General features: G+C 46.1%; 1 protein-coding gene across 1 annotated transcript in view; it reads right to left on the bottom strand.

Moving 5' to 3' along the window:
- Positions 1-26,730, bottom strand: part of LOC141060463 (uncharacterized) — a 120,318-nt gene that overhangs the window by 35,501 nt on the left and 58,087 nt on the right. Inside the window, 1 exon segment of the mRNA XM_073556731.1 lies at positions 125-136. Within this exon segment, the coding sequence (XP_073412832.1) occupies positions 125-136 (12 nt within the window).

Consider the following 26,730-nt stretch of genomic DNA (forward strand, 5'->3'; position numbering starts at 1 on the left):
ATTCTGAGCAGCAGTACCTCTTTTTACCTTTGTGTTTTCTTAGTGTTAAAAAATCTGAGCTTTTAGTAAGTTGCTTGTCACACTGAAATCTTGTATCCACTTTGTCACCTGGAATTGTGGTAACAATGTGAGATTGCTCAGGAGAGGGTTCCTCATGATTAGGAGGAGTATAAGAAAGTGAAGTGCTGTGAAGTCCAGGAGCTCCATGAAGGGTAATGAGGTTTTCTCCATTAGACTGCTTCCTGATATCTTCTTTACCGTTTAGTGATAACCAGTTGTTCTCCCAAGGATTTCCTATAAGGATGAAAGATAGATTGGATGTGATTTTTTTCTACAACACAAAAGGGATTTCTACATTTATTTTATAGCGCTCACAATGAAGTCCCTTGTTAGTGAAAGGATCGGTAATAAGGAAGACAACGACATGCCGTAACATTTACACAATGATGAGTAAAGTGGAGAACACTTATAAACTGGTGACAAGCCCACAAGTCAGGGGTGGCAGAGATTAGACAGCAAATAGTTCTTAAAGGGAACCGATCATCAGGAATTACCCCCCTACCCGCACGCAACCTTCGATCATCTCAAGATCTCCTTCTCTACTCCCCCCTTATCACTTCTTCCCACCACCGCATACAAGACTTCTCCCGTGCTTCTCCCATACTCTGGAACTCCCTGCTGCAACACATCAGACTCTCACCATCAACGGAAACCTTCAAGAAGAACCTGAAGACCCCCCTGTTCCGACAAGCCTACAGCCTACAATGATCCTCGGTCTACTGAACCACAGCAAAACCTGCTCTACCCTCTCCTACTGTATCCTCACCCATCCCTGTAGACTGTGATCCCTCGTGGGCAGGGTCCCCTCTCCTTATGTACTTGTGTGTCCTTTGTCTTACACAATTGTATTATTCTTGTCTATATTTCCCCTTTTCACATGTAAAGCGCCAGGGAATAAACGGCGCTATATAAATGCATAATAATAATAATAATGTACCACCAATGCCATTTCACTCTCGTAGCAAGCTTCCTATCATGCCCTTAGTGTAGAAAAGTGTCCACGTAATTAAAAATGGAGCTTTAATATGTCAGTACCGTATGCAAATGAGATTGACTAATCAGAAAGGTGGCCGTACATCCAGGAGCAGTCAAGCTCCAGCCACTGTAATCATGTCCTCAGTTTGCCTAAGGGCATGATAGGAAATCTTAGAAGACTGCAATAGCACTGAAGGCACATTAACCCCGTAAGGACCAAGCCACTTTGTCCGTGAATGGCCAAGCCTCATTTTACCATTCTGACCTCTGTCACTTTATGTGGTAATAACTCTGGAGCTTCCACACATCCCACTGATTCTAAGACTGTTTTTTGTGACATATTGTGTTTAATGTTAATGATAAATTTTGGACGTTATCATTTGCGTTTATTTATGAAAATATCAAACATTTTACCCAAAAATTTAGTATTTCGCAGTTTTCAACCTTTGATTTTGTATGCCCAGATATCTAACCCCTTTCCGACATTGGGCGTAATAATATGCCCACTTCGGAATCCCTCCCTTTGATGTGGGCTCTGGTGCTGAACTCACATCTTTACCAGCGCATGTCAGCTGTTTTGAACAGCTGACATGTGCCTCTAACAGCCGTGGGTGGAATCGCGATCCACCCGTGGCTGTTAACATCTGTCAATCTCTGGCAGCGGCATTTAGCTTGCGCTTCCAGCAAGAGCGCCAGAAATCCTGCCCATCAGTGACCCAGTCATGTGATTGCAGGTGACGGATGGGTTGGGATGACAACCAGAGGTCTCCAGCAGACCTTTATGGTTGTCATTGCCGGATTGCCTGGTGGTCGGCGCTCATAGCAAGTGAGCATTTCTGCTACATACAGGTGATCTGATCATCGTCTGTATGTAGCAGAGCCAATCAGACAACTGCAGCTTCTAGTCTCCCATGGTTTTTTTATTTTCACAAATAAATCATCGGGGGGGGTGAAGTGATCATATTGATTCCACACATTTCAGAAAATGTTATAGCACTGAATGGTGAAGAAAAAAATGTAAAATGTTAAAACTATAATGTTGTTTGAGCCCCAGATTTTATATTTTTACAAGGAGAAATGGGTAAAGATGACCACATAAATTATTACACAATTTCTGCTGAACGTGGCAATACCCCATATGTCTGTACAGTACTGCTTAGCTACATGGCGAGGCTCAGGAGGGAAGAAGAGCTATTTGACTCTTAAAGCATAAATTTTCATAGAATAGTTTGCGGACTCCATATACAGAGCCGCTAAGTGGCAGAAGAGCAGAATCCCCCCTCAAGTGACCCCATTTTGGAAATTACACCACTCTGAGAATTTATCTACAGGTGTAGTGAAGAATTTAACTCTATGTGTGTTTTCCAGAAACAAGTAGCAATGAATCCTGCAAAGTGAAAATGGAAATATGCCATTGTAGTGCCCGTACATTGTAGTGCCCAGTACGCTGTAGTGCCCGTACACTGTAGTGCCCGTACACTGTAGGGCCCAGTACACTGTAGTGCCCGTACATTGTAGTGCCCGTACATTGTAGTGCCCGTACACTGTAGTGCCCGTACATTGTAGTGCCCAGTACGCTGTAGTGCCCGTACATTGTAGTGCCCGTACACTGTAGGGCCCAGTACACTGTAGGGCCCGTACACTGTAGTGCCCGTACACTGTAGTGCCCAGTACACTGTAGTGCCCGTACATTGTAGTGCCCGTACGCTGTAGGGCCCAGTACATTATGCCCAGCTCGTGCTTCTGTAGACATGCACCTTATAAATTAAGTGGGCTCTCCTCGCTACATTAATGCCAAAAATGTAAACAATCTAAAGAATTGAAGTACAAACTGGTGTGCGTGCAGTATGTAAGCGCATATTCACACTGGCCACTGAACAGAAAAAAACAAGATAAACATGATAAGTAAATACCCTGCAGTAAATAAGCAGCAATAGTGCATGAAAATAATGTAGGGGACTTAGTTAACATAATTTTAATTAAAAAAAATGCAAAAGCCATCCCACCACGTTACAGTGACCATAGTTGGGACGGTCCTAACTCTAATATTAACCCCTTACAGTTTGTCAAGAGACATGCATGTAGATGGGGGCAGCCATGAAGAACAACATGAATAGAGCGTCCAGGAAAGGGAAGACCACTCCTTTATATGCACATGGTGTGAACAGACTGAAAAAAAGCTAAAGAAGTGAACTGGGATAGACACGTACCCATAAATTAAACGGGTTCTCATAGCTACAAAATGCCAAACATGTGGACGATAACTGCAGTTTAGGCACACTGTGGGGCTCAGGAGGAGGGGGTATTTGGATTTGGGAGAGCAGGTTTTGCAAGATTTCTTTTTTTAGGAGTCACATCACTTTTCCAGAGCCTTTGTGCTATGAGTGACATGGAAGCCCCCTACATTTCTGTTAATAGATGATGAGCCTGAGTGGTGACTTGTTTTTTGTGGGTTGACTAGAAGCTTTTATTGGTGGCATTTTGGAGTACAGAACATTTTGGATCGCATTTTTCCTCTGCTCTATACTGAGCATGTACATCGAGGTTTCCAACTATATCTACAAAATTCGTGATTCAGATGAAACCCCCAAGGGATCCATTCCCTATAATGAGGCAGCAGTTACTCTGGACTCTGTCTTATCTCTGTTCAGTGTTGTCCTTCTTTTCAGAGGTGCACACAACTCTGGTTGAGGGCACCTTTATGCACTCCTAAAAATACGGACACCGCCGGGTCATAGGTAAGACCGTGTCCACAGTGCCTCCATCTGCCTCATTATAGGGAATCATCCGGCGGAGGTTCCGTCTGAATCACAAGCTCGGTCATTTATATGGCAACACGGGACTTGTGTAAGAAAAATATGTAAGTAATAATAAAAAAATGTATACTTAGGAAAATTAAAGATGTGCTTTCTAAATCATAAAGAAGTGGTGTGAAGGCGGCTCCGTTATTCATCACTGCACCAACGGACTCTCTACAGTAGCAGCCGCGCCATCACCGGCCGCTTCTGCTGTGATGTGGACAGCAGATAAAGCTTCACTGCACTGGAGATTTCACATGATATTACACACCGGTCATCATCGACACGCGTCAGTCATCGTCATCATCACGTGTCGATCATTATCACATACCTGTGGAAACATCTACCGGAATCCGCTTCTTCCCGTCACTCACACACGTCTGATCCCCCCTCGTCATCACTTCTTCTTCTGTCTCATCCTTCACTTTATTCTTAGTTGGATCTTCCTCCTGATATATCAGATGTAACAATCAGCACAATACAAGAAACCACAAAAATCTGACACCTATGACCTCGATCAGAAATGTCCCCCATATACAGATCCGGTACAGGGCTCAGCGTCATCTACCTGATGATCCTCCGGGATGTTGTGATTCTCCTGTGGACAGTCCTGGGGATACAGAGGATGGGGACATCTCTCTGGTGGATTTCTATCCACAAGTTCATCTGTAGGAGACACACAGTGATGGAATACAGTAGCATGAAGGAAACAAGTATTTCTCTTTAATTGTTGTGTTGACCTCTTGCTGGATAAACACTTTGAACTTGTTTCCGATCTGCTGCCAACACAGCTATTTATCATTCCACTGCCGGAGGGATTACACATACAGTTGTGTGAAAAAGTGTTTGCCCCCTTCCTGATTTCAGATTCTTTTGCATGTTTTTTCACACTTAAATGTTTTAGATCTTCAAATTGAAATATTAAATACACTGTGGAATTCACTAAAAACCAACTGAATAAAAATGAAAAAACTTCCTTTATTGAAGAAAGGATCAAGTGCACTGTGTGCCTGCAACGGTCCGTGCTGATCAGAGAGATGAATCCACATGTGACATGACCTTTAGTCCTGGACCCGTGCTAAATAGTCAGTAAGAGGTGTTTGGCAAAGAGCCGGCCACATGTGTTTCAATACCTGCTCAAAAAATAACTACTGTCTGGAGGTACATTGCCAGTTATCGCAAACGCTTGATTGCAGCTGTTGCTGCTACCAGGTGGCCCAACCAGTTATTAGGTTTATGGGGCAATAACTTTCTCACACAGCGCCCTGTAGGTTTGGATTTCTTTTTCAGTTAATAAAGACCTTCAATTATAAACTGCATTTTGTGATTACTTGAGTTTATCTTTGTCTAATATTTACATTTGTTTGGTGATCTGAAACATTTAAGTGTGACAAACATGCAAAAGAATAGGAAATCAGGAAAGGGGAAAACACACTATCACACAACTGTATTTAACAGGCGAGTTGGATGAAACATTTTTTCTTTCAATGGCATGCAGAAGTTTGGGCACCCCTGGCCAAAATTAGTTATTGTGAACAGTTAGGCAAGTTGAAGATGAAACGATCTCTAAAAGGCCTAAAGTTAAAGATGACACATTTCCTTTGTATTTTAGGTGAAAAAAAAAAAAAAATACCATATATACTCGTGTATAAGCCAACCCCCCTAATTTTGCCACAAAAAGCTGGGAAAACTTATTGAGTCGCGCATAAGCCTAGGGTGGGAAATGCAGCAGCTACTGGTAAATTTCAAAAATAAAAATAGATACCAATAAAAGTAAAATTAATTGAGACATTAGTAGGATAAATGTTTTTGAATATCCATATTGAATCAGGAGCCCCATATAATGCTCCATACAGTTCATGATGGCCCCATAAGATGCTCCATACAAAATACACCCCATATAATGTTGCACAAAGGTTAATAATGGCCCCATAAGATGCTCCATAGAATAATATTATCCATATGCTGCTCCATAAAGGTTATGGCCCATTAGATGTTCCATAGATTATGGCCATATGCTGCCCCATAAGATGCTCCATAGATTATGCCCCCATAAAATGCTCCATAGATTATGTCCCCATAAGATGCTCAATAGATTATGTCCCCATAAGATGCTCCATAGATTATGCCTCCATAAAATGCTCCATAGATTATGCCTCCATAAAATGCTCCATAGATTATGCCCCCATAAGATGCTCCATAGATTATGCCCCCATAAGATGCTCCATATATTATTCCTCCATAAGATGCTCCATAGATTATGCCCCCATAAGATGCTCCATAGATTATGCCCCATAAAATGCTCCATAGATTATGCCCCCATAAGATGCCCCATAGATTATGCCCCCATAAGATGCCCCATAGATTATGCCCCATAAAATGCTTCATAGATTATGCCCATATGCTGCCGCTGCTGCAAGAAAAAAACTATATACTCACCTTCGTCGCTAGCCGCTGCTCATCAGCGTTGCCGGCTCTGCGGTGACTGTTCAGGCAGAGGGCACGCACTAACTACGTCATCGCGCCCTCTGACCTGAACGTCACTGCCAGAGGATGCAAGACAGCAGAGAGACGCGCAGGTGAATATGGGTGCCCCCCGTCATACTCACCCCCCGGCACGGTCACTGCAGCCCCCCTGCTTGTTCCATGTTCTCGGCGCCGCTGCTCTTCATGTGTTCAGCGGTCACGTGGTACCGCTCATTAAAGTCATGAATACACGCATATTCATGACTTTAACGAGCGGTACCACGTGATTGCTGAACGCAGGAAGAGCAGGGGCGCCGAGAACATGGAACAAGCAGGGGGGCAGCTGAGACCACGCCGGGGGGGGTCAGTATGATCTCTGACACCCCCCGCTCCCCCTCCCCGGCCGACCCCTGGTATATGATTCGCGTATAAGCCGAGAGGGGGACTTTCAGCCCCAAAAAATGGGCTGAAAATCTTGGCTTATACGCGAGTATATACAGTGTGTATATATACAGTGGGGGAAAAAAGTATTTAGTCAGTCAGCAATAGTGCAAGTTCCACCACTTAAAAAGATGAGAGGCGTCTGTAATTTACATCATAGGTAGACCTCAACTAAGGGAGACAAACTGAGAAAAAAAAATCCAGAAAATCACATTGTGGTTTTTTTTTCATTTTATTTGCATATTATGGTGGAAAATAAGTATTTGGTCAGAAACAAAATTTCATCTCAATACTTTGTGATATATCCTTTGTTGGCAATGACAGAGGTCAAACGTTTTCTGTAAGTCTTCACAAGGTTGCCACACACTGTTGTTGGTATGTTGGCCCATTCCTCCATGCAGATCTCCTCTAGAGCAGTGATGTTTTTGGCTTTTCGCTTGGCAACACGGACTTTCAACTCCCTCCAAAGGTTTTCTATAGGGTTGAGATCTGGAGACTGGCTAGGCCACTCCAGGACCTTGAAATGCTTCTTACGAAGCCACTCCTTCGTTGCCCTGGCGGTGTGCTTTGGATCATTGTCATGTTGAAAGACCCAGCCACGTTTCATCTTCAATGCCCTTGCTGATGGAAGGAGGTTTGCACTCAAAATCTCACGATACATGGCCTCATTCATTCTTTCATGTACCCGGATCATTCGTCCTGGCCCCTTTGCAGAGAAACAGCCCCAAAGCATGATGTTTCCACCACCATGCTTTACAGTAGGTATGGTGTTTGATGGATGCAACTCAGTATTCTTTTTCCTCCAAACACGACAAGTTGTGTTTCTACCAAACAGTTCCAGTTTGGTTTCATCAGACCATAGGACATTCTCCCAAAACTCCTCTGGATCATCCAAATGCTCTCTAGCAAACTTCAGACGGGCCCGGACATGTACAGGCTTAAGCAGAGGGACACGTCTGGCACTGCAGGATATGAGTCCATGGTGGCGTAGTGTGTTACTTATGGTAGGCCTTGTTACATTGGTCCCAGCTCTCTGCAGTTCATTCACTAGGTCCCCCCGCGTCGTTCTGGGATTTTTGCTCACCGTTCTTGTGATCATTCTGACCCCACGGGGTGGGATTTTGCGTGGAGCACCAGATCGAGGGAGATTATCAGTGGTCTTGTATGTCTTCCATTTTCTAATTATTGCTCCCACAGTTGATTTCTTCACTCCAAGCTGGTTGGCTATTGCAGATTCAGTCTTCCCAGCCTGGTGCAGGGCTACAATTTTGTTTCTGGTGTCCTTTGACAGCTCTTTGGTCTTCACCATAGTGGAGTTTGGAGTCAGACTGTTTGAGGGTGTGCACAGGTGTCTTTTTATACTGATAACAAGTTTAAACAGGTGCCATTACTACAGGTAATGAGTGGAGGAAAGAGGAGACTCTTAAAGAAGAAGTTACAGGTCTGTGAGAGCCAGAAATCTTGATTGCTTGTTTCTGACCAAATACTTATTTTCCACCATAATATGCAAATAAAATGAAAAAAAAAAACAGACAATGTGATTTTCTGGATTTTTTTTTCTCAGTTTGTCTCCCTTAGTTGAGGTCTACCTATGATGTAAATTACAGACGCCTCTCATCTTTTTAAGTGGTGGAACTTGCACTATTGCTGACTGACTAAATACTTTTTTCCCCACTGTATGTATATATATATATATATATATATATATATATAATTTGTTTTCCTAAAATACAAAGGAAATGTGTCATCTTTAAACTTTTTTTTCATATTTTCATGTTTTACATTTTAAAAATTTAAAATCGGAAAATGGGCAGATGCAAAATGTGGGCACCCTGCATGGTTAGTACCTAGTATCACCCCCTTTTGCAAGTATCAAAACCTGTAAACACTTTTTGCAGCCAGACAAGAGTCTTTCAATTCTTGTTTGAGGGATTTTCATCCATTCTTCCTTGGACAATTCTTTCAGTTCTGTGAGATTCCCAAGTCATCTTGCACCCTCCACTAATTTGAGGTCTAGCCACAGATTATCAATAATGCTCAGATCATAGGACTGTGAGGGCCATTGTAAAACCTTCATATTGGGCCTTTTGAGGTCGTCAATTGTGGATTTTCATGTGTTTTTAGGATCATTATTCATTTGAAGAAACCATCCTGTTTTCAGCTTCAGGTTTTTGTTTTTTTTACAGATGGTGTTATGTTTGCATAGAGAATTTGTTGAAAATTTCACCATATCCATTCTTCCCTCTACCCATGAAATGTTATCCGTGCCATTGGCTGCAACACAACACCAAAGCATGATTGATCCACCCCAATGCTTAAAGGTTGGCGAGATGTTCTTCTCCAGAAATTCTGTGCTCTTTTTTTCTCCACACATACCTGTGGAGACACAAGGGTGCTCTAGCCTGGAAACGCCCGCTCTCCTTTTACCGTGGGCATAATACTTCTCAGACAACACAGGGTGAGGGTAAAACAGTGCGGCAATACTTTATTGAACCACAAAACAGATGGTGCAAAATTAGAGTCTCAATTTTAAATTCACTCTCCAGGATAAGATCAGCTGTGACTTCAGAGCTTGCAGGGCCGACTACCCCCACCTGTGGTACACTCAGAGAGGAGGTAATGACAAGCGTAGGAAGCTGACCGTGAGCAGTGAGGTATGTGGCCAGGTGACCTGATTGTCCCAACCTGGATTCTTCAAGATATCTTGGAGGGTTCAGCGATGGCCAGTGGAGCAGAATTGTGTTCTTCTAGTTGGGGCCATGGTCTCCTCGGTCAACATCCTTTAGAGTCATTTGGAACATTGGCAAAGTATACAGCTCATGGGGTATTCAGAGACCCCTCTAAGACATTACTCTCATATAAAGGCTCGTATAAAGACACACCGTGACACCCATTGCTTGTAAAAAGGATTTGTTATGTGAGTTCACCTTTCCCTGTGTCACTGTGATCTAGCTGAATTACCCCTACAATCTGTTCTAGTACCAGGCACAGTATTGATCGAGGATTACTAATAGCAGGTGGTAATATAATTAATCAGATAAAGCTATAAACCTTAGTAAGATAGAACTAATTATATGGACATTCAGACCTTACATAATGGAACACCTGTTCATTTCTACCTTTTAGTGTAAAATCACCTGATGGATAATAAATGAGCTTATTTGTAATAGCTGACATATGCATGACAGGATATTTTACTGCCAAATAGTTCTATTTTAACCTCATTGGTCCACAGGACTTGCTTCCAAAATGCATCAGGCTTCCGTAGATGTTATTTTGCATACTTCTGACGCTGAATTTTATGGCGAGGAAGCAGGAGCGGTTTTCTTCTGATGACTATTGTGTCTGCATGTGTGTCTGAATAGTAGAACAATGTACCACTAAAACTTCCTAAACTTTCTAAGCAGGCAGTTGAGGAGTTGGATAGGCCCCTGACGATTGAGGAGCTGGAGTATGCGCTTTCAGGGTTTCCGAATGAGGAGGCCCCAGGTTCGGACGGTATCCCTGGTGAATTTTACAAACGCTTCAGTAGCATTTTATTGCCTCAGCTGCTAAAAGTCTTTCAATCTGCAAGTGATACGGGACAGCTCCCTCCGTCCATGCTAGAGGCTATTATAGTGGTCATCCTTAAGCAGGGTAACGATCCCCTCCATCCTGAATCTTACAGGCCCTACTCCAGACGGATGTTAAAATTCTTGCCAAAGTTCTCTCGGACAGACCGGCTAAGGTTATTGCTGGGCTCATTCATGAGGATCAGTCAGGGTTCATGCCGGGGAAGTCTACTGCCATTAATTTGCGTCGGTTGTTCCTCAATATGCAGTTAAGTTCTCCTGAGGCGGGGGCCAGGGCGGTGCTATCGCTTGACGCAGCTAAGGCCTTTGATATGGTTGAGTGAAGTTATCTTTGGAAGATTTTAGAAAGAATGGGGTTTTGCCCTAAGTTCTTGGCCCTCATTAAGCTACTCTATAATGGTCTGTCAGCTAGGTGTTAGGAATCTGTGTCCTGCCATACTAATGCAGAGATCCAGATCCTCACATTTATCTCCAGAGGCTAAGTCCTTTCAGCCAGCTTGTGAGCATGCTCCTGGAATGAGCTCCCACTGGAGTTCAGGAGTCAGGTGCTCAGGTCCTGCTCCTGATTCCATTGGTTCAGCTCAGGTCTCTGGAGATTTCCGGAAGGTCCCGGTCACTATAAAAAGTGCGCATGGCCGTTATGCCATGCGCTAGTATTTTCTGATACTTGCTGCTGTATGCTTGTTGATGGATGCTTGGTCTGGTGGATGACTTATTATGAAACCCCTTCCCTCGGTTATTACGAATGTGTGAGTGATTGGGTCAGCCAGTAGTAGCGCTAGTGCCAGCGCGCTCAAGCTTCAGCCATCTCAGCAGCAAAGCGTCCTGCATCGCGCTTGCGTTATTGCGGTTGCAGACTTCTGTGGCGTTCGCAGTTGCGACGCTGTGCACACGCTCGTTCACGGTAAGTCCGTTTGGTTGTAGTGCCACTTTAACTGCTCCTGTGCTCGGCTACCGTACGTATGTGTGCCGCTGTGTCCCTGTGCGTTTAATAGGCTCAGCATTACCTTTTCTTATTTTTCTGTGCAGCTCTGTGTCCCATAACAGACTGCCTCTTTTGCACTTGGGTGATTTAGAACCCTGTGCACACTACCACTATAGTGCTCTGCCTCCCTTAGCAGCGGTTTTGCCATCTGCCGCACGGTGGACCCCGAGTGGTGAAGGCACTTTAATTTTTTTTTTTTTTTTTTTTAGTGCCTTCCGCCACTCATAACACTAGGATTGGGGTCAATGGTGAGTTGTCTGGGGTGGTGGCGATGGGGAGGGGAACAAGACAGGGATGTCCTCTGTCGCCCCTCCTATTTGCCATCGCTACTGAACCCTTAGCATGTATTATTAAGGCCTCTAAGAAAGTGCGGGGATTTAGGGTGGGGGACCTGGAGGAATGCATCTCGCTCTACGCGGACGACATGCTTCTGTATCTGGGGGATGCCTCTTCCTCTATTAGACCAGTTATGGCTATCCTTGAGGAATTTGGTAAGTGGTCGGGCCTCCTTATAAATTGGAACAAATCGGTACGCATGCCTATAGACCCGTGTGTAGACACGCAGAGGTTAGAGGAGACCACTATGTGCCTCTTAATTTGACACCCCTGTTAGATAGATTTGTAACTAAAATTGATGCATGGTGTAGACTTCCCCTATCAGTTGTTGGGAGAGGAAATCTCATCAAAATGGTTTTAAAGCCCCAACTGCTCTATACACTTCACAGCTCCCCGGTGTGGATCCCGGCATGGGGCTCATAGGTTATTCAGACAATTACTTTGGAAAAAAAAGCAGGCTCGAATCCGTCTGGAGTACCTACAAAGAGAAAAAACAAATGGGGGGCTGGCTAACCCAAATGCTTGGATCTACTATCTGGCGGCTCAGATTCAGCAACTGAAGGTTTGGGATCAGTGTGGTGCACTGGAGAAAAATGGGCGACTGGCAATTCAGAATAGCCCCTGGAGAGTACCAATGTATATGGTAGACGCCAGGGGAGGGGGAAACAAATTATCTCAAGCTCCAACTCTGGCCAAGATCTATAAGGTTTGCGATAGAGGAAAGCGCCTGTTGGGTGGGTCTGATTGCTCTTTGTTTACACCATTGTGGCATAATCCTAGTCTTCTGGAATTTCAAACTTTAGAAGGGTGCTCTGATTGGGAGGCGAAGGGGGTGATGACGGTGACACACAGTCTAATAATACATTAAAACAGTTTGAACAACTGCGCACTGAATTTGACATTCCCCATAGGTTCTTCTACAGATTTTTACAGCTCCGGCATGCGTATGCAGCTCTAATCAAAACTAGAGATCTTAGTATAGACCCTAATCCCTTGACAATGTTGGTGGGGGGCTTGGGCTCCAGAAGAGGACTGATTTCCTCCATCTATAGAATACTTATCAATGCATTCCATGATAAGTACCCCCTTTGCACCAAAGCTAGATGGGAGGAGGATGTTGGCCAGCTCTCAGATGATCAATGGGACTATGTGTTGAGTTCAGTGCCCTGTCTTTCGCTATCGGAGGCCCAGAGATTATCGCAGGTGTATCTAATACATAGGAAATATAAAACGCCTGTGTTCTTGCACAAAAATCGCGATAAAGAGTGACTCATGCTGCCCCCGATGTAGCCTACCTGATGCACACCTTATGCATATGTTCTGGGAGTGTCCTCGGCTTGGACGGTTCTGGAATAATGTTCTGAATACGTTGGCAAGAGTTTATAGTACAAGATTGCTCCCTGATCCAAAGGTCTGTGTGCTGGGAATTATACCGGATGTTCCTGTGGAAGACCCGCTGGCGATCGGGATGGCTAGAATTTTATATATAGCACGGAAAACTATTGCCTTGCACTGGAAGCAATCTGCACCCCCGACGGTGGAGGAGTTTATTAATAGTTCTATAAGGCTGGAAAAAGAAGTGTATATTAAAAGAAAAGCTATCGGAAAATTTGATAAAATCTGGAGCCCGTGGCTTAACACCCCGGGTTTGCCATCCCAAATTTTGCAGCTGGAGAATCTGTTCCCTATGCTTTGTTAATTATGGTTCCCCTTATTCCCTCTTGGTTCCATATGATCTCTTGCTTTATGAATAGGTTTCATGAATATGTCTATTGCTCATTTTGTACTATGTGCCTGACTGTTCATAGTTCTATGCTGTACAAGTCTTATCTTGTTTCATATTGTCCCCCTTAAAAATTGTTCTGTGTCACGTCCTCCACCAGTACTTACCTGCGCGACCCCGTGCGCACCTCCTGGCGTGCACCCACTCCACGGCGCGCCCCCGCTCCTGACATCCGGCCAAAGCGACGTCGGTCCCGCGCTCCTGTGCCCGACGCTCTGGCTAGTTCCTGTGACGCGGTGGCTCCGCCCCCAACATGGCGGCTCCCATCGGCTATTTCTTCCTGGCGTCTCCCCAGGTAAGACGCCTGTGTATCTTTGTGGTGTCGCTGTCCGTATGGTCAGCATTCACTACACTCCCAGGCCTCTGTCCCTTTCTTGTCTACCCTGCTTGTGCTTTCTGTGTTGGCTGTTGTGCGCAGCTCCTCGCCATCTCCTGTCCCTGCCTCGCCTCTGACTCCTTCCCTTCTGTCTCTGGTGTCCTACTGTGTACCGGCTGTCTATTGTTCTCCTAGTCCGTTGCTATTTCTTGTCATAATCTCTATTGTTACCTCTCTCTCTTACAGTCCCCTGCTTCCTCCAGTCCTGAGTGCTTTACGTTCGTGTCCCTCTGCAGCTCCGTGCTCGCGGTCACCCCGCTCTGCCGCTCCTCTGATTCTCCACCGTAGTCTCCCTGGTGCTCACCCAGTCGCCCCTTTGACTCCGGCTGTCACGGTTCCATCCCTTGTGGGCCTGCCCCCAACACTCCCTGTATAGGGGGGGCTCCACCTGGTCAGCTCGCCCGCAGGGGCTCTGGAGCCGTGACCCAGAGGGCCCACTCCGGGTTGCTGTTACACTTTCTGCCATCCTAGCACAATCCGTAACAGATACACACGGTCACGGCTACTCAGAAGGAGTTAATTTTCTTACGAGAGAATCAAACGCGTATAATGTCCTTCATGAAATCTATGGACGCTCGCCTCTCCGCCCTTCAAACCTCTGATCCTGGTAATGCGGCTCAGCTGGCCGGCTTACAGCAAGAGCTAGCGCAGCAGCGTGACGCTCAGACTCATATCCTCAGCTACATGGCCTTGGTTGATGGTCGCTTGCTCTCGCTCCAGGCAGCCGCTGCTGCTTCTTCCCCAGTCGCTGCTCCCCACCCTCAACCACGGTTGGCGAAACCACCCCGCTATAACGGTGACGCAAAATTATGCCGAGGTTTCCTGAATCAATGTCGCCTCCATTTCGAATTATTGCCGCAGCAATATCCCACAGACCGGTCCAAAGTAGCCTTCATAATCTCCCATCTTGAGGGGGACGCCTTGGCATGGGTGAACCCTCTCTGGGAGCGTGATGACCCCCTGGTTGCCCACTTAACAGATTTTTTGGATACTTTTCGTCGAGTATTCGACGAGCCTGGCCGCCTCGCCTCCACTACGGAGTCTCTGTTTAGTCTTAGCCAAGGTTCTCTACTGTGGGCCAATATGCCATTCAATTTCGGACCCTTGCGTCCGATTTGGGTTGGAACAATGAGGCACTGGTGGGGGCCTTTTGGCGGGGTCTTTCGGGTCGTATACAGGACGAGCTGGCGGGTTGCGACACTCCTACTGCCCTTGAGGATCTAATTTCTCTAGCCACTCGAATCGATCTTCAGTTCCAGGAACGGGCTCGTGAGAGAAGACTCGCGCGCCCGACGCTATCCACTCGCAGACCACCTAGTCCTCGTTCCAGGGCTCTTCCTTCCACGTCTGTGCCCGAGCCGATGCAAGTGGATCGCCTAAAGCTCTCCGAAGAGCGCCGCAAGGAGAGAAGTTCCCACGGTCTATGTTTTTATTGCGGCAGTGGTTCCCATTTGCTCTGAACCTGTCCGGAACGTCCGGAAAACGTCTCCGCCTAGGTCAGGTAAGAGAGGCCCCCCCTAGGTGTGCATGATTCCTCTCAACCCCTTTCTCTGTCTGTCCTCTTGCATGTAGGTGACAAGCGGGTTTCTTTAGCAGCCTACGTGGATTCGGGCGCCGCTGGGAATTTTATTAGGCTCGATGTAGTCTCCAAATTTTCTGTCCCAGTTAAGACCCTTGAGAGCCCACGGGTTCTTGCTTCTGTAGATAGCAACCCTTTGCAAGAGACTGTTAAGCTAGTTACGCATGAGATCGAGCTCCAAATTGGAGCCCTGCACAAGGAGAGAATTACATTTTATGTTTCAGCCGGTATCTCTCATCCTGTTCTCCTTGGTCTTCCCTGGTTGCGACTTCATGAGCCTACTTTGGATTGGCGTAACGGCAATGTTCTGCGCTGGGGGGAGTCCTGTCAGTCTCGGTGTCTGCGGCCGATGCGTCCCGTAGGTGTTCCCCGTCCTCTCCATGATCCCTCCGGATTACCACCTGCATATAGTGCCTACTCGGATGTCTTCGACAAGAGGGAGGCTGAGGTTCTTCCGCCACACCGACCTTATGACTGCCCTATCGAGCTCATTCCTGGTACCACTCCTCCCCGCGGGAGAATCTACCCTCTCTCTTTAGCTGAGACGCAGGCCATGTCTGAGTACATTCAAGAGAATTTAGCCAGAGGTTTTATTCGGAAATAGTTCTCACCTGCGGGAGCAGGCTTCTTTTTTGTGAAGAAGAAGGACGGGTCTCTTCGTCCGTGTATTGATTATCGGGGCCTCAACCGCATCACGGTGAAGAACAAGTACCCGCTTCCCCTAATCCCGGAACTCTTTGACCGCTTGAGAGGAGCACGAATCTTCACCAAGCTAGATCTGCGAGGAGCCTATAACCTTGTTCGCATACGGTCCGGGGATGAATGGAAAACCGCGTTCAACACACGGGAACGGTCATTACGAGTATTTAGTCATGCCATTCGGACTCTGCAACGCTCCTGCAGTATTCCAAGAACTCGTCAATGACATCTTTCGTGATCTCCTCTATGTCTGTGTTGTGGTCTATTTAGACGACATCTTGATCTTCTCCTCCGACTTGTCTACTCACCGCCGAGACGTCCGTCAAGTTCTCCACCGTCTCAGGGAGAATCACCTATTTGCCAAATTGGAGAAATGCCTCTTTGAGCAAGCTTCACTACCGTTCCTTGGTTACATTGTCTCAAGTTCCGGCTTGGAGATGGATCCTGAAAAGGCCTCTGCCGTTCTCAAGTGGCCGCGTCCCCAAGGTGTGAAAGCAATTCAGCGTTTTTTGGGTTTCGCCAATTATTACAGGCAATTTATTCCTCATTTTTCTTCGTTGACCAAGCCTATCTCAGCTCTCGTTCGCAAAGGAGCCAACCCCAACACATGGCCTTTGGACGCTGAGGCTGCTTTTGAGGTTTTAAAGCAAGAGTTCGCCAAGTCCCCTGTGCTCCACCGTCCAGATGCCAATAGGCCGTTCCTCCTGGAGGTTGATGCATCGTCCGTGGGAGCTGGAGCTGTCCTTCTGCAAAAGACCTCCTCTGGTCGCGTGGTTACCTGTGGATTCTTCTCTAAAGCCTTTACCGCTCCGGAACGAAACTACTCCAACGGAGACAGAGAATTACTGGCCATTAAACTTGCCCTTGAAGAGTGGCGCCATCTTCTTGAGGGAGCCGTTCACCCGCTCATCATATTCTCGGATCATAAGAATTTGGCCTATGTTCAGTCCGCCCAAAGACTCAACCCACGTCAAGCCAGATGGTCTTTGTTTTTTGGGCGCTTTGATTTTGAACTCCATTTTCGGCCAGGGAACAAGACCGTCAAGGCGGACGCCCTATTTCGTTAATTTTCGCCTGTGGACAATGAGGATGGTCCTACGCATATCTTCAATCCGGCGAAAATCCTTACCGTGGCTCCGCTCAGCGTGCTTTCACCACCACCCGGTAAAACCTTTGTTCAAAGTGGGGACAGGCCAAAGGTCTTACGTTGGGGGCACTCATCTAAATTTTCTGGACATGCTGGAGTTAAGAAGACTCTCTCTCTCGTCTCCCGCCACTATTGGTGGACATTGCTTCGTCAAGACGTCTTGGACTTCATCGCTTCTTGTCCTTTGTGTGCCAGGAACAAGGTTCCTCGACACCGCCCTCCTGGGCTCCTGCATCCGTTACCCATACCTACGACTCCATGGACCCACATTGCTATGGACTTTGTCACCGATCTACCGCCGTCCTCGGGATGTACGGTTATCTTGGTGGTCGTCGATCGGTTTTCCAAGATGGCTCACTTTTTCCCATTGGCCGGTCTGCCTTCTGCCCCCGAGTTGACGAAGATTTTCTTGCTCCATGTTTTCCGACTCCATGGCTTTCCTCAGCATATCGTCTCAGACAGAGGAGTCCAGTTTACCTCCCGATTTTGGCGAGCTCTCTGCGGACTGATGAAGATAACTCTGGATTTCTCTTCAGCCTATCATCCCAAGTCTAACGGGCAGGTGGAACGAGTCAATCAAATTCTAACTTCCTACCTCCGGCATTTTTCCAATGCTCACCAGGATGACTGGGTTTCTCTCCTCCCATGGGCTGAATTCGCGTACAATAATCATTCCAGTGAAGCTTCTTCCAAGTCTCCCTTTTTTGTGGTTTTCGGACAACATCCTGGGATTCCTCTTCCCGTTTCCCCCACCTCGGGTCTACCGGCTTGTCTGTAGATTTCTCCCAGATTTGGAGGGACACCAGGGAAGCCCTAGAGAGAGCTAGTCACAAAATGAAGTGTTATGCAGATAAAAAAACGTTTAGACGCTCCTCTGTATAACCCTGGGGAGAGGGTCTGGCTATCTTCTCGGTATATCAGGCTAAAAATCCCTTCCTATAAGTTGGGTCCACGTTTCATCGGTCCCTTTGAAATCTTGAGACGTATCAATGACGTAACCTACAAATTAAAAATGCCCGCTTCGCTAAGAATTCCCAATGCTTTTCATATATCCCTCCTCAAACCTGCGGTGTTTAACCACTTCCACTCAACTTCTTCCCAAAATTTCCAACCCAGCAGTTCTGATAATACCTTTGAGGTTAAAGATATACTAGCTATGAAGACTGTTAGGGGTCGAACTTTGTTTTTGGTTGACTGGAGAGGTTTCGGTCCTGAGGAGAGGTCCTGGGAACCCCGAGAAAACATTGATGCTCCTCTAATTATGAAACGATTTTTTGACAACCTTAGGAGGGGAGGGAGTAGAAGGGGGGGTACTGTCACGTCCTCCACCAGTACTTACCTGCGCGACCCCGTGCGCACCTCCCGGCGTGCACCCGCTCCACGGCGCGCCCCCGCTCCTGACATCCGGCCTCAGCGACGTCGGTCCCGCGCTCCTGTGCCCGACTCTCTGGCTAGTTCCTGTGATGCGGTGGCTCCGCCCCCAACATGGCGGCTCCCATCGGCTATTTCTTCCTGGCATCTCCCCAGGTAAGACGCCTGTGTATCTTTGTGCTGTCGCTGTCCGTATGGTCAGCATTCACTACACTCCCAGGCCTCTGTCCCTTTCTTGTCTACCCTGCTTGTGCTTTCTGTGTTGACTGTTGTGCGCAGCTCCTCGCCATCTCCTGTTCCTGCCTCGCCTCTGGCTCCTTCCCTTCTGTCTCTGGTGTCCTACTATGTACCGGCTGTCTATTGTTCTCCTAGTCCGTTGCTATTTCTTGTCATAATCTCTATTGTTACCTCTCTCTCTTACAGTCCCCTGCTTCCTCCAGTCCTGAGTGCTCTACGTCCGTGTCCCTCTGCAGCTCCGTGTTCGCGGTCACCCCGCTCTGCCGCTCCTCTGATTCTCCACCGTAGTCTCCCTGGTGCTCATCCAGTCGCCCCTTTGGCTCCGGCTGTCACGGTTCCATCCCTTGTGGGCCTGCCCCTAACACTCCCTGTATAGGGGGTGGCTCCACCTGGTCAGCTCGCCCGCAGGGGCTCTGGAGCCGTGACCCAGAGGATCCACTCCGGGTTGCTGTAACACTTTCTGCCATCCTAGCACAATCCGTAACATTTTGTTTTTTTGTGTGTTTCTCCCTTTTTTCTACTATACATTAAGGCTGGAGTCACACAAAACGTAGAGAAATACGGACCGTATTTTACGGCCGTAATACGCATAAATGGTCACTAAATAGTGCTCCGTATGTCATCCATTGCCAGGGTGTGGCCGCGTATTTTTCTCATGTAACCATCCGTGTGTAATCCGTATGTGAGCCGCATAGCGTTTTTTTCTCGCAGGCTTGCAAAACGGACATATAATGGAGCCCAATGACAGGTTTTAAAATCCAAACGAAAGGATATAGACACATAGAATACATACATACATATATATACACACACGTCATTGAGACACATATTATATTATATATATACAGTATATATATTTATATCCTAGAGTTCTACATAGCAGGCTAGCCGCAAAATCAATTGCCGGCTTCTGTAAAATCATTCCCCAACCCAACATGAAATGACACATGGTTTACATACAGTAAACCATTTCATTTCATTTTTTTTTATGTCTTTCACTAGTAATTAGATGTGTGTTCGTGTGTAAAATTTCGGAGGTGTGTTAATTTAAGGGGTTAATTCGTTGTCAAAAAATGCGTGTGCTCCCGCTGTAATTTGTCAACCAGAGAGGTAAAGCAGGTGAGTGAGAGCAGATTTTAATAACCATGAAAGGGACCATTGTTTTTGGCCCACCCCTGGCTACAAAAATCTGCCACCAGACACCCCAGAAAAGGCGCATCTATAACATGTGCCAATTCTAGCACTTATCCTCCCTATTCCCATTGCCCTGTAGCGGTGGCGAATGGGTTAATATCACCATTCGATTGTAAGGTGACATTAAGCTGATTAATAATGGAGAGGTGTCAATAAGACACCAAACCATTATTAACCCTAGACTAAGAAAGGGTTAAAAACCACACCCAGACATTAATTAAAAAGTCTTTTAATGAAATTAAGACACCAAGATTTTGACAAATTTTTATTAGGGCGGTTTCACACGTCCAGATAATTCCGGTACCGGAAAAACCGGTACCGGAGCTATCCGTGTGGATACGTAGGCCATCCGTGTGTGATCCATATGCTGTCCGTGTAGTGTAAAAATTGGTTTCAATATTAACCCTATGACTCCTAAAAACGCACACGGACGAGACACAGATGGCACACGGATGCCATCCGTGTGCGGTACGTGTTTACACGGACCCATTGACTTGTATGGGTCCGTGTGATCCGTGCTGTTGCACAAAAACGAACATGTCAGCGTATTTTGCACACGCACCTCTCACTGAAATTTTGCTTGGTCTTCCAGACCTTATCTTGACCTCCACTGTTTCTGGTAACTGTCATTTCTGAATTACATTTCGAACTGAGGAACGGGCAACTTGAAAACGCTTTGCTACCTTCTTAAAGCCTTCACCTGCTTTGTGGGCCTCCACAATTTTCATGTTCAGTGTGCTAGGCAGCTGCTTAGAACAACCCATGACTGCTGTTTTCTGGCACAAGGTTAGAGGAGGCTGGTTTTTTATCAAACTGGGAAATTTGCATCACCTGTCCTTCCCTAATGATGATAGTGAACTACTCATAACCTCAACAGGGTAATTAAAGTCTAATACCTTGGTCAAAGTTATCTGAGCACACAAATCAAGGGTGATGTCACGGGTTTACCATGACAGAGAGGAGCCAGAAAACCACAGTCTGATTTATCCTACTCTTGCACTGACTAAAAGAATTTCTTATTAAATTATGTAAATTTCTTTTAGCAGTGCAGGGGTTAATCTGCTGTTTAGAGCTCCTGTAATAAGGCTCTCAGCTGTGCACTGTTAACCACTCAATCTCCTATATAATCTGGGCCCTGGCTATCACTCATTGTCAGAGCTAGCTTATGCTGCATGGCTGGAGGCTGCTGTTGGTTATTGTAGGAAAAGGTGTCGGTGGGTTTATCTGTGACTGTTGCTGGGTTTTGAGTGTGTGATAATTTCCTTTCTTCTACATTGGTTTAACCCCATCCACCACTCCCCATTGCATCCTCTGTTATATGTGTGAGAATATTTTTATGTCTGGTAGTTTTTCGCTCCTCTGTTCGTATTACTTTGTTAGTCTGGTTGGTGTACTACTACTTCCCGCTTCACTTGGTGAGGTAGGGTACAGACTGAGGATGGATTCAGGAGCTAATGCAAGATACGTTGCCCTTGCATCTTCACCATCAGAAGTAATCCAGGTAACAGGGCGAGCTAGCGCCCTCCTAGTGTTAGGAACAGGGAAGGAGACCCTCGTCCCAGGACATTCGACAACATGGTCGTGAAATTAGCTCTGACCAAAACAGTTTTTTTTGATCCATTACAGACACTATCACTGCTCTGACAGGCCAACTGCAGCAGCTCAGCCTGGAGGTGGCAGAGCTACGCACTGTTGTTTTGCAGCACCCTAACACATCAGGTTTGGGGACCATGACTCCCAGTCAACCCTTAGTGGAGCCCAAGATCGCTTTGCTTGACAGATTCTCTCGGGGGCGTGAAAAGTTTGTTGTTTTCAGGGAGGCCTGTAAACTATACTTCAGGTTAAGTCTTGTTCCTCAGGAACCGAGAAGAAACGGGTGGAGGTAATAATCTCACTCCTTCAGGGTGACCCCCAAGCATGGGCATTGTCTCTCCCGTCTCACTTCTCCTCAGTTCACCTCATTTAATAGGAATTGTTCTTTAGGAATACCTGAAGAATGATTTTCATCAGCAATTTCATCTGTGTGGCAATGGGGTAATTGATAGTTTGAGGAAGATGGGATCCAAATATAAGAGTGTGGCTAATCGCAGACGTTTGGTAAGTCCGGAACTGTGTGTTGGTGACTTGGAGTTGTTGTCCGCAAAGAACATTAAGTTGAAGGTTCCCTCTTGGAAACTGGGTCCAGGTTTATCGTTCATTCCATAATTCGTTTAATTGATCTCTACTAAAAAAAATACATTGTGTACTCCATACCATTACCACTACCACCATCTCCAGTCATTGTGGATGGAAATTTTGAATTTCAAATTGCCAAGACCGTTGATGGTTTCTTAGTTTGTCGGCAGTTTCAGTATCTGGTACATTGGAAGGAATAAGATCCTGAAGAGAGGATGTGGGTACCAGCATCTGACGTCTATGAGGCCAGGCCGATCCACTCTTTTCACGTGCCACACCCTGTTAAACCTGGTTCTGAGATTCCGAAGGTGCCCCGTAGAAGGGGGATACTGTCACGGGTTTACAGTGACAAATAGTAGCCAGCAGTGTCTGATTTCTCCTACACTGATTAGAATTTCACGTTCATATTAAATGGTGTAAATTTCTTTTGGCAGTGAAGGGGTTAATTTGGTCTTAGCTCCAGGAGCTGAGACTCTCAGCTGTGCATTGTTGGCCACTCCTATATAATCTGGGCCCTGGCTAGCACTCATTGTCAGAGGTAGCTTATGCTACATGGTTAGAGGTTGTTGTTGGTTATTGTAGTAGAAGACGTTTGGTGGATTTATCTATGACTGTTGCTAGGGTTTGAGTGTGTGATAATTCTCTTTCTTCTCCTACTTTGGTTTATCCACATCCTCCACTCCCCAATCCATTTCTCTGTTAGATGTGTGAGTATATTTGTATGTTTGGTAATTTTTCGTTACCCCTGTTCATATTACCTTGTTAGTCTGGTTGGTGTCTTATGGTATACTACTATTTCCCGCTTCCCTGGGTGGAGCAAGAGTACAGACTGAGGGCAAATTTATGAGCTAAGGCAAGGTAACAGGATCATCACTATGAGAAATAATCTGGGGAGCAGGGCGAACTAGGGTGCCCTAACGTTATGGACAGAGAAAGAGCCCCTGGTCCCAGGGAAACCCAACAACAGAGTGGTGACAGGTGCCCAAACTTTATCATTTGCCCATTTTCTTTTTAGTAATTTTTAAAGTGTAAAAAAATGACCTTTTTTTCCCCATATAATACAAAGGAAATGTGTCATCTTTAACTTTAGGCCTTTTAGAGATCATTTCATCTTCAATTTGCTTACCTGTTCACAATAACAGTAATTTTGACCAGGGGTGCCCAAACATTTACATACCACTATAGATTGTGTCATGTGATGATGAGATGATGGGAGTAGTAGTAGGTGACCATAGAACAGACATGACAGTCTCCCCTCCTCACCCTGCTGATCGGCCCATATTGCGATCGCCTCTTGTGCTCCATGTATAACATCAACCTTAATATCAATCAGATCTTCACCCTAAAAAGTAAAATGTAAGATGAGCTCAGGTCCCATCACTTCATGGTCAGATGTTGTGGGGGCTTCAGTGTCAGCTACCTGATGATCCTCCGGGATATTGTGATTCTCCTCTGGACAGTCCTGGGGATACAGAGGACGGGGACATCTCTCTGGTGGATTTCTCCTCCTGGATCCATCTGTGGAGACACACAGACTGAATACATGACCTGCCGTGTATCTGTCTATATATGAGACATGTCTCTCAGAACCGGTAATTCCAGGTTTATGTATCAGGGACTAAATTACATTGTTGTGGTCCTCACCACCGGTACCGAGGTCCCAGAATATTATGGTTCCCAAGTATGAAGTGATAATCAGTGAGGCTAAAGCCTAATGCTCTCTGCTCTGCACCCGGAGGATGAGGACCCTGAGGAGAGGGACAGAGAAGACCCTCGTCAGTCAGATGGAGGAGCCGCACTAAGAAACACAACTTCTTCATGGGGCATGGCCTGGCTGGGCATGTAAGTGGAAGTGTACGAGAAGAGCTCCTGGGATAACTAGCCTGCCGGAGGATCCACTTGGCCACTAACTTCCTAAAAAGTGGTATTACCTCTTCCATACACGTCCTATCACTTACCAGTGGGCATAGAAGAAGCGATCATGGCCGGAGGACCAGCGGCTAGACGACAGGGAGCAACAGAAGGAGGGAATGGAAGCATCCAAGATGGCGCAGGTTCCTCTGCAGCAGGTACCAGAACAGGTAAGTCAGCGTCTGCAGGCACAGCACTGAGGCTGGCAGGATTTTTTAGACCTCCAAGCACAGGAGCCTGCACTGGCAATGAGGCACAGACAAATCATTGAGGTGTCTAACCCTTTCTCTGTGCTCTCAGAGGAATTCAATAACACTGCTGATAAGGTCTCTGCAAATTCCTGTGCCTTTCAGCCTGAGATAGAAATCCCTGCTTCCCACCATAATACAGCTCAGCATAATGAGCCCACGATAAAAGATGTGTTTATGGCTGTAACAGTATGGAGCTGCTTTAACCTCACTTAGCAGTCAGATGGGAGAGATTAAAGATGAACTTTCTTTTATGAGGCATAGGGTACCAACGGTTAGTGAACGCGCTACAGCAGCAGAGGGCAGAATCAGTGATATGGACGACAAACAGCTACAGATTATAAGAGACTGCCAGAGACATGACAAATAATGGCCCTATTAGCTAAAACAGATGATTTGGAGAACAGACTCAGGCAAAATAATATGCGATTGGTGTCCCGGAAAAAACAGAGCAATAATCTGAATGAGTATTTCGAGACATGGTTACGTTCTTGTTTGGGGCTGATTGCCTGTCTGCCCTCTTTTCTGTGCATAGGGTGCCAACCCGGCCATTGCCACCAGTGGCCCCTCCACGTCCAGCATTAATAAAGCTGCTGCACTAAAAGGACAGAGATGCCATCCTTAAAGCTGCCCGTGATAAAGGGGACATTTCCATTAATGGCCAAAGAATTTCCTTTTTTCGGGATTCTTCCAATGAAGTTTCAATACGTAGGGCGCAGTTTCTTGATGTAAAAAGAAGGCTGCGTAGTCTGCAAACCTCGTACTCCATGATTTACCCTGTGAAACTTAGAGTGGCGGCTCTGGGAGAGACTTTCTTTTTTGAACATCCGAAAGACGCGCTCCGTTGGATTGATCTGAATGAACAGAGGATCCGTCAAAATCAGTAACTTTGAACCTGGATAATTAAAGATATATACCATCGGAGTTTCCCGATTGACTGTTGGGGTCTTATCCTTTACTGCCTAGTCCACGGCCCAGTGGACACAACTATCGTAAGCTATATCCGAATATTGCAGGCCCCAGGAAGTGCTTAACCTTTTTCATTTTAGGTTGATTGTTCGCTTGCCTTGTATACAGCTACAGGATGGACCGGTGCCTTTCTTCATCCAGATTGAATGGATTAATGTTTAAATGTGTTTGTGGGGTTTTTGTTTCTATAACTTGCTGTCTGGTTCTGCAAATACTAGCGGTCCAACCGACTAAGTGGAAATACTGCAAAAAGGGTTATAAAAGAGAAGCGAAAGGTGGGATACCCTACAAGTCACCGGTATTTTTCAATCCCTATATAACTAGATATCATAGCTGATAAAGTAAAATTCCTTTCCTGGAATGTTAGAGGTCTGGGGGAGAGAGCAGGGGTCATGGAATATATCCGGGATCACCTGCCTGCAGTGGTGGGTCTGCAGGAAATGCATTTTGGGAAAAACAATGTTGTGGGCATGAACTATTCATGGATAGGCCACAGCTTCCACTCTACCTTCTCCACATATTCTAGGGGGGGTTCGCATCCCAGTACACAGGACGATCCCTTTTGAATTGATTCCAAGATAGATGGAGAAGGCAGATTTGTGGGCATCCACTGTAAAATATTCACAAAAGACATGCTACTTGTGGCAGTCTGTCTTCCTCCTCCATATAACAACGTTACTTTGAAAATTATTTCTTCTAATGAATAAGATACCGGGAACTCCAGTCCTCTGCAGGGGAGATTTCAATAATGTTGTTCATCCACATTGGGATAGATATAAATCAGACACTGCTACTAAAACTGCCCCATAACTAAGTTTGGAGAAATACTATCAGAACTATCATTAGCGGACAATATGGCATCTCAAATATCCTAACACCAGACTGTTTTCTTGATGTTCTAAAGGGCCTGTCACACATAGCGATATCGCTAGCATTATCGCTATAACGTCACTGGTTTTGTGACGCAGCAGCAATATTGCTAGCGATATCGCTGTGTGTGATACTTACCTACGACCGCTCCCCCGCTGGTTATCGCTGATCGCGCGAGAACGTCCTGGACCGTTTCTCATCGTCAGCTTCCTGTGGAGCGACGGGTGGACGCGGGCGGGAGGACATCAGGATCGCCTCGTCTGACAGGTAACGACCCCCGACCCCTGCGATGTTGCTGGTGAGATCTGCCTGTGTGGCAGCTCACTAGCGACCACTTAGCGATGTACCAGCGATCATATCGCTGGTCGGGATTGCTGGTACATCGCTAAGTGTGACAGTACCTTAAGACACATAAGACATGATCGCGTATTGATAAGGTATTGGGCACAGAACAGATTTCCCCCTTGGACTATTAACCCAGAGCGCTATCAGATCATTCTCCCTTGCTGACTACTCTTTGTTTCTCACCCAGGCCGCT

The sequence above is a fragment of the Dendrobates tinctorius genome, unplaced genomic scaffold (genome assembly GCF_039654945.1).
Source record: "Dendrobates tinctorius isolate UK_male_01 unplaced genomic scaffold, ASM3965494v1 ptg000237l, whole genome shotgun sequence".
NCBI lineage: Eukaryota > Metazoa > Chordata > Amphibia > Anura > Dendrobatidae > Dendrobates > Dendrobates tinctorius.